Source organism: Solanum stenotomum, chromosome 7 (assembly GCF_019186545.1).
Source record: "Solanum stenotomum isolate F172 chromosome 7, ASM1918654v1, whole genome shotgun sequence".
Classification (NCBI taxonomy): domain Eukaryota; kingdom Viridiplantae; phylum Streptophyta; class Magnoliopsida; order Solanales; family Solanaceae; genus Solanum; species Solanum stenotomum.
This window is the reverse complement of record NC_064288.1, coordinates 7,401,340-7,410,547: the sequence shown is the minus strand read 5'-3', so window position 1 is coordinate 7,410,547 and position 9,208 is coordinate 7,401,340. Positions and strand designations below refer to the sequence as shown.

The 9,208-nt window shown below is 34.3% G+C and overlaps 2 protein-coding genes across 2 annotated transcripts; both read left to right on the top strand.

Moving 5' to 3' along the window:
* Positions 1-2,055: 2,055 nt before the first annotated feature.
* On the top strand, positions 2,056-3,138 carry LOC125869608 (uncharacterized). The gene has a single exon (XM_049550078.1). The coding sequence runs from the start codon at positions 2,056-2,058 to the stop codon at positions 3,136-3,138; it is 1,083 nt and encodes a 360-aa protein (XP_049406035.1).
* A 1,882-nt stretch (positions 3,139-5,020) lies between these two features.
* LOC125869607 (uncharacterized mitochondrial protein AtMg00820-like) lies at positions 5,021-5,347 on the top strand. Its single transcript, XM_049550077.1, has one exon. The coding sequence runs from the start codon at positions 5,021-5,023 to the stop codon at positions 5,345-5,347; it is 327 nt and encodes a 108-aa protein (XP_049406034.1).
* Positions 5,348-9,208: the final 3,861 nt, after the last annotated feature.

Here is a 9,208-nt window from a genome sequence, read left to right as displayed (position 1 = left end):
TATCAATTGATACTAACTAGTTTATAAAAATACGGAAGAACTATTGTATAATGTAATTTGTATAATATAATATAATTTGTATAACTTTTAAAAGTTTAGATGTTCGTGTTTGTATGATTCGTTATTTTGAGTTTATACAAAAATAAATACAAATCAATTGATACTAACAAGTTTATACAAATACGATAAAAAATAGCTCAATTATAAAAATACACACAAATTATAAAAAAACGTAAGCAAACTGTACAAACGAGGTCTCCCATAACAGCTTAAACTAGCTACAATCCGTAAATATGCAAACTATAACTAAGGAACCTATTTAAGTTTATTATAGTGGTTATTTATGAAATTTCCTCATTAAACAATTCCCTTTCGATACACATTATACACTCACATACAATAACATTAATTTACATTGATGTATCAAATTGATATAATATATATCAGATTTTTTTTGATAAAAATAATGGCGTACTTTAAATATCTACTTCATACTCTCACCCACAAACAATATGCCTAATTTGCATATGAATGAACATAACTCAAGTTCACACAAAAATTTGTACGAAATACATATCACTCAATAAAAATACATGTAAGGTCAAATATATAAAATCATGAAAATAGATTGAACTTTTAATACTTTCTAAAAAACTTTCACTGCCATGTTGCAAACAGTCAAATCTGAATATTTTAGAGTTTGATTTCTTCTCGCGCATATTGTGTTTTGACTCTTTCACTATTGAAGTCTCACCCTTCATGAAATGTTTGTTCCTTTTGTAATTTGTTTCATTTACAAAATCTGAATCTGAATCTTCCAACCAAGGAGAATCAACAATCTTGTATTTCCTCTTTTTATCATGTTGCTTAGTTGAACTGATTTCAATAGGGACATTGTCTTTTTGGTTTCCTACTCGGTGCCGGAGCCCACATTAGAGCTCCGACTAAATCTGAATCGCGCTATGCAGGGCCCATTCGGGGGTGGCGCTCCTAACAAGACTTTCTCCATACCCAAGGCTCGAACCCAAAACCTCTGGTTAAGGGTAAAACACTCCCACCAGTGCACCACAACCCATGTTGGTAATGGGGACATTGTCACTTTCAATATTACTATTTGTGTTTGGTGTTTGACTAGGCAAATTGGAACTTGGTGGTTGACTCAAGCCCATGGTTTTTCACTAATCTAGTTTTTTTGGGGGTAAAGTAAGATTATTTAAATTTCTTTTTATGATCAGAATTGAATTGAATTAAACACAAAATAAGAAAAATAAAGCCCACACAGGTTTGAAAATAGAGGTGAATTTCCAATATCTAAGGTGATATTAATCTGTAAAAACTGACATGGTAGTGAAATGTTGGATTTATTAAAGACTCATCGATGAAGAAGCTCGAGGATGATATTTTGTGGCAAAGAAGAATCAAAAAGGTTAAAAGGGACTATGTTTTTAGACGACACAAAGTTTACTAACATAGTAGAATCACACCAACTTTTTTTTTTTTTTTTTTTTAAGTTTTAGTTGTTTTTCCATCTGGAAATTACAGATTCCTTATTTTTATTTTTACTTCCATGTAAATAGTAATTTGTTATTTAAGGTAACTAACAATTAGGAGATAGTTGGGTAGTTTGTGATTCTTTCCACTTTTACTTCGTGTAACTATAGATATGTTGTTTAAGGTAGCCAGTATATAGGACTAGTATGTTGTTTAAGGTTTCTAATATATAGGATAGTTGGGTAGTTTATTATTTCAAGTTTTGCTATATATACATGTGTTAAACAGAGGGATAAAGATATGAAACATTCAGCACATCTCTTTTATATATTTTTGCAATCTTTCATGGTATCAAAGCCAGTTTTTAAATCTTTCCTCCTATTTTCAGTTTTATTCCTGCTCTTAACTAGTTACAATGGGAGATCATGTCCCCACATCTTCTGAGACTCAAGTTCCCATTCTTGCTGGAACTAATGCGGCCACTCTGCTCATAAACTCTTCTCATCTTTTTTTTTATTTCTCCTTCCAATTCTCCTGGTATGTTGTTAGTTAATACGACTTTTGATGGAAAAAGTTTTTGAGGGATGGAAGAGGGGCATGCTCATTGCCTTGACTGAGAAAAACAAGTCGGGTTTTATTGATGGATCAACTCATGAACCTGCTGTTGGAACAGACCTACACAATGCTTGGTCGAGAGCAAACAACATGGTAATTTCTTGGCTTTTGAACTCTCTTTCTAGAGAAATTTCTGCAAGTGTTCTATACTCTTCCACCGCTAAAAAGTTGTGGGCAGAATTAGAAGCCAGGTTTGGACAAATTTCAGGTGCTAAGCTTTTCCAGCTTCAAAAGGAACTAAGTGACCTTGTTCAGGGCTCCTCTGATATTGCCACTTATTACACAAAGATGAAACGTCTTTGGGGTGAATTGGATGTTTTGGATTTCTTCATTCCATGTAATTGTTCTTGTTCTTGTGGAGCAAAGGAAAAGAACATTAAGTCCAAGCAAAATGAACGCTTGGTTCGATTTTTAATGGGACTTAATGACTCTTATTGTACACCTAGAGGTAATATTCTCATGATTTCACCACTCCCTTCTATCCCAAATGCTTATGCATTGTTGATGCAAGAGGAGAAGCAAAGGGAGGTCCAGAATCCACCAAAGTTTCCTGGTGAATCTTCTTCATTCATTGCTAACAATGGTCTGCGATCATTTTCTACTGATTTCAAGGGACAAAAAGGGACTTATGATAACAAGAAGTCTAATCTTGTTTGCAGATATTGCAAGAAAACAGGACATAGCATTGAAAAATGTTATAAGATACATGAATTTCCAGCTGATTATACATTTACTAAGTCAAAAAATATTCACAATTCTGTTAAGATTAATGTTGTGATTTCTAATGAATTTTCTGGAGATTCTTTCCTAACTAGCGCAGAATCAGAGGAGCATGAGAAACTCCTCACACAGGTGCAATTGGCGCAGGTCATGCAACTGCTTCAACAGGTGAAAACTAAGGATCAAGCCAATAATTCTGATGTCATAGCTTCTGCCAATTGTGCTGATATTCCTTTAAGCCCTAATCATTTCACTCTAAATTCCACTATTGATGGTAAAACGTTCACTAATGAGACGTGGATAATAGACTGAGGTGCAACTGAGCATATGAGCTACAATAAATATTTTTTTCTCGATCTTAAACCATTGCCTAGGATTACTTCTGTAAGGCTTCCTAATTCACAAAAAGTTAAGGTTTCTCATTAAGGATTTTTCCAACTATTCTCAAATTTAACCATTCATAATGTGTTGTATGTGCCTAGTTTCCATTTCAATTTATTATTTGTACACCACTTGTGTTGACAACTTTCTAATAAATTATTCTTCACACCTTCTTATTGTTTCATGCAGGGCCTTTCAATGAAGAGCTCAATGCTCCTTGGTGAAAGCCAGAATGGTCTCTACATCTTCAAGAATAGGCCTCCAGTTACTTCTTATTTTGTCAATTCCTGCTTCAAGTCTAGATCTAGTTTAGATTCCCTAAAGGATGATAAATCCAGTTTGTCATGTATTTCTCTTTCTGTTATTCAAAGCAAGTTATGGTATGTAAGGTTGGGGCATATGCCTTTATCAAATAAGCAGAATATCAATGGCATTCCTATTTCAGTTTGTTCGAAATTTTCTATTCCTTGTTCTATTTGTCCATTAGCAAAGCAATCCAAACTTCCTTTTCCTATTAGTCATATTTTGTCTCGACAGATTTTTGATTTAATCCACATTGATACTTAGGGGCCTTATCAAACTCCTACTTATGATGGTTATAAGTATTTTTTAACCATAGTGGATGATTTTAGTAGAGGAACTTGGACGTTTTTATTAACCACTAAATGTAATGCTTTTTCTATTCTCAAATCTTTTCTTGCAATGATAGAAAGACAATTCAATAAGAAAGTTAAGGTCATTCGGTCCGATAACGCTTGGGAATTAGGTTCAAGTTTAGAAACCTCTAATTTTTTGTCTACACAAGGCATCATTCCACACTTCTTGTGTTGCCACACCACAACAAAATGGTGTGGTTGAAAGGAAACATAGGCATCTTTTGGAAGTTTGTAGAGCTTTGCTTTTTCAATCTCATCTTCCATTGAAATTTATGGGGGATTGTCTTATGACAACCACTTATTTAATCAATAGATGTCTGACTAAACTATTATCTTTTCAAACACCATATGAGAAACTCGTTGGTTATCTTCCAAACTACTCTAACTTAAAATGTTTTGGTAGTCTTGGTTTTGCCTCTACTCTTTCCCAGGGTAGATATAAATTGGATCCTAGAGCTGAACCTTGTGTATTTCTTGGCTATCCATTTGGGAAAAAAGGGTATAAGTTACTTAGTTTACATTCTCAAAAGTGTTTTGTTTCCAGAAATGTTGTTTTCTATGAAGANAAATGTTTTGGTAGTCTCGGTTTTGCCTCTACTCTTTCCTAGGGTAGATATAAATTGGATCCTAGAGCTGAACCTTGTGTATTTCTTGGCTATCCATTTGGGAAAAAGGGGTATAAGTTACTTAGTTTACATTCTCAAAAGTGTTTTGTTTCCAGAAATGTTGTTTTCTATGAAGATATATACCATTTTTCTTCTATTCAGCCTCTTATTTCTGTTTTTCCTCTTACAGATTCACTAATTACACCTGATCCTGATTATCATTTCTTCGTTTCCTCCTAATCAACTTTCTCCTGTACATTCTGTAGCTACTCTCCCTTCACAACCTTCGGTTTCCATCCCTCCTATCAATCCTATCACCTTGAGAAAAATACCAGATCTATCAAGACCCCTGCATATTTAGAAGATTACATTTGTAATAGTGTACACTTTTCTAATGTGTCTGATACTTGTTTCTCTTCTCTTATCTCTGTTACGTCATTCTCTTTTAATACTTTGTCCACGTCTAATCAACAATATATCAATTCTCTTTCACAAATTAAAGAACCTACCATTTTTTCCCAAGCCATTTTATATCCAGATTGGCAGGAGGCTATGACAATAGAATTAGATGCTCTTATCACCAATGACACCTGGAAAGTCATATCATTGCCCCCGGGAAAGAAGGCTTTACCCAATAAATGGGTTTACAAGGTAAAACTCAACTCTAACGGTTCTGTGGAGAGACTTAAAGCTCGATTGGTTGTTAGGGGTGATGTTCAAAAGGAAGGTGTTAATTTTACTGAAACTTTCAGTCCAGTTGTGAAGATTACTACTATAAGGTGTGTTTTGGCAATCGCTATTAAGAAAGGGTGGGGTCTTTACCAATTAGATGTAAATAATGCTTTTTACATGGCGAGTTGGATGAAGAAGTTTATATGAAGTTCCCGGCAGGTTTGAAGGTTTCTCATCCTACTCAAGTTTGTCGCCTAAAGAAATCTTTATATGGCCTTAAACAAGCCTCGTGACAATGGTACGCAAGACTGACTGCTGCATTGAGTTTCAAAGGTTTTCAACACTCATTGAATGATTATTCCCTCTTTTATAAATGCACTGGTAGCTTTGTATCTATATTAGTTGTATATGTGGATGATATTTTGCTCACAGGTAATGATATGGTAGAACTAGAAGCATTGAAATCTTTCCTTAATTCAGAATTTAAGATCATGGATCTACGTGATTTACACTATTTTTTGGGCATTGAAGTCATCCGAGAACCTCACGGTTTGATCCTAACTCAAAGAAAGTTCATTCTGGAACTATTATTTGAATATGATTGCCTTGGATTCAAACCTGTCTCTTCTCATCTGGATCCCACTCTAAGATTGCAAGCAAATATGGGTGCTCCTCTTTCGGATCCCACTGTTTATAGACGGCTCATTGGACAATTAAATTTTTTTTAACTCATACAAGGCTTGATATCTCTTTTTCGGTCCAACACCTTAGCCAATAGATGCAGTCTCCACATCAAGCACACTTTGCAGCTGCACACCATGTTCTTCGATATCTTCTTTCTGATCCTGGTTTAGAGATTTTTCTCAATTCCTCTCCTTCTTTAACTCTTCTCGCTTTTTGTGATTATGATTGGGCTACTTGCTTAGATTCTAGACGATCTGTTAGTGAGTTTTTTATTAGTCTCGGAGGCAGTCCTATTTCATGGAAATCAAAGAAACAACCTTCTCTTTCCCTTTCATCCGCTGAAGCCGAGTACAGATCAATGAGAAGGGTTGTTGCTGAGCTGACGTGGTTAGTTCGTCTCCTTTCCGACCTTTCTCTGCCTCCTACACTACCAATTTCTCTCCATTCAGACAGCCAAACAACAATTCATATTACTAAAAATCCTGTCTTTCATGAGCGAACAAAACATGTTGACTTAGATTGTCACTTCGTCCGTCAACAATACCTCACTGGTTTGATTTCTCTTTCTTTTCTTCCATCTTCATCCCAAGTAGCATATTTGTTTACTAAGCCCTTACATGGTACTTCTCATCATTTCATATTGAACAAGTTGGGTGTTCGTTCCTCCCCGTCCAACTTGAGGGGGGGTGTTGGATTTATTAAAGACTCATCGATGAAGAAGCTCGAGGATGATGATTTTATGGCAAAGAAGCATGAAAAAGGTTAAAAGGGACTATGTTTTTAGACGACACAAAGTTTACTAACATAGTAGAATCACACCAGCTTTTCTTTTCTTTTTTTTAAGTTTTAGTTGTTTTTCCATCTGGAAATTACAGATTCCTTATTTTTATTTTTACTTCCATGTAAATAGTAATTTGTTATTTAAGGTAACTAACAATTAGGAGATAGTTGGGTAGTTTGTGATTCTTTCCACTTTTACTTCGTGTAACTACAGATATGTTGTTTAAGGTAGCTAGTATATAGGACTAGTATGTTGTTTAAGGTTTCTAATATATAGGATAGTTGGGTAGTTTATTATTTCAAGTTTTGCCATATATACATGTGTTAAACAGAGGGATAAAGATATGAAACATTCAGCACATCTCTTTTATATATTTTTGCAATATTTCATGAAAATATTTTTGGAGAAGATTATGAAGAGAGTATTATACAAATCATGAATTAGTTGAGATTTTTGCCCTTTTGAGAGACATGTGAAGTCAATAACTTATATTATAGTGTAATGATAATCACAATTTTCTCGATAATCTTCCATAAATGATACACTTTTTTTATTAGCTAGAAAATAAAATATTTGTGGGCTTTGCATCTATCAAAACGAAAATATCTAATCAGGAATACATTTTTTGTCAATATAAAGCATAGGTCTACCACCCAAGTTTCCACCTAGTGGTCTAGTCAATTGAGAACCATCAAGTCTCATGTTCAAATTAAGCGCGTTACCTGTATTTAAGAGAATATTTTTGGTATAGAAAGTCTCAAATTCAGATCTTTCTGTTTTGTGAATTTCCTGAGAAACAAAGTCATAGGCACATAGGTTTGGGGTTGCTGGAGGCAAAAACACTAGATGATTTATGCTCATATGTTCAAACCTTGGTTGGTAGAGTTACTTGCAATTAGTGTTGGTAGGAGACAAGAAGTATCTATAGAATTAGTTGAGGTGCATACAAAGTGGTATGAATATGTTCAAACCTTGGTTGATACTGTTACCCGAAATTTGTATCGGTAGGAGGCAGCAGGTATTCATAGAATTAATTGAGGTTGTATGTACACCGATTTGTATGGGAGGTAATATGTATTCGTGAAATTAATTGAGATGCTAAAAGTCTTAGTAGTAAGAGTACTGGACAAATTTATTCGTGGATTAAATACTTTTATAGACTACTAAAATCTTCTAATGTTGATTTGACTATTAAATTCTCTTCTAACACACTGCCAACTGTGTTCTATGATTTTTCGTCATTCACTCGTGTTTATTTTGAATTTCAAGATTTTATTGAAATTAAGAAAAAAAATTGGATTATAGGGTTAGGGTAATATGGGTATTTACACTATGTACTTCATCGGGACGCTATAGTGTGTTTTGTTCAGGGACACTCTGTAATTGCACTGAATTTCGTGGAGATAAAGGTTTGATTTTTAGAATTATTTTTTTGTGTGTTCTACGCGTCATTGTTGTGGGTAATGGAACAATGTTTTGTTTGGGTGTGTAAATTAATGAATTCTCTAGAGCTGCAATTGAAAAAGGTTAATGGTAGGAATTTGATGGGGTTTATAATTACACTGTAGTAACATTATTGCACAGTAAAGTATAATGCTTTATGCAATAAGAGGATCGTATTCTTTGTATAACGTGATGATAGATGAAGGACAAGACTTGACAGGTAAAATTATGTTTATGTGGAGATTTCTATTTGTAGCTTGGCTATGTTTTTACTAGCAAGAGTTTTCTTTTCTTGTTCTTTTGCTTGTTATGGAGGATCAACTTGTTTATCTTTTCATCAAAGGCGGAAAAAAGGAAGAAAAGAAATCTAGTGCAAGATAGGGTTAAGTTTAATTGAATATGCGGTTAATCTAATTAAATTTTTCACGTGTTCCAGAGTTGCTGGTTTTTTGTTAGTACGTTGTGTCACGCTACCAGCCTACCTGGCACGCGAGAACCATTGTTGGTCCCCAAGCGAATCCACAATCACCCTTTACAAAGAAAAGGACTATTACATTATTGAAGTACTTTTCAAAACATCAATCATACTCTTTCTTTTTCTCAATTGTCAAATAGTACATATGAAATCATTTGATTCCTCCTTTAACGACTCTGTTCAAAATTTACATTTAAAACATATACTTATGGACTTATATTTCAAGTCCAAGATCGATATATAATAACTGAAAATTATTATACTTTTCTAAAAATAGTGCTCTCCTTTTCAATAAAAACATGATACATTCGGAACCCTTTATGTCACGCCTCGAGCTACCCCCGAGACGCGGACACGGGACCTAGGATCACAAGTGATCCCAAGCTAACCCTCCTGGCATGATCAAGAGCATACTAAAGATAATAAACTGATGCAGAAGCTAAATCATAAATAAATCTGAAAAGATGGAGAATACCCATATACTATAACTGAGATATATCAAATCTGAGAGTTTAATACAAAAGAGATATCAAACTCAAAATACTAAGCTGAATCTAACTATGTCTGAATTAAGCCTCTAAACTGACTAGAAATGTTGATACATGCGCCAACTAGATCTGGCAAAACTGAACCTAAAGACTAAAAGCGATAAAGATTAACATGTCACTAGTCCTCGAAGAATGAG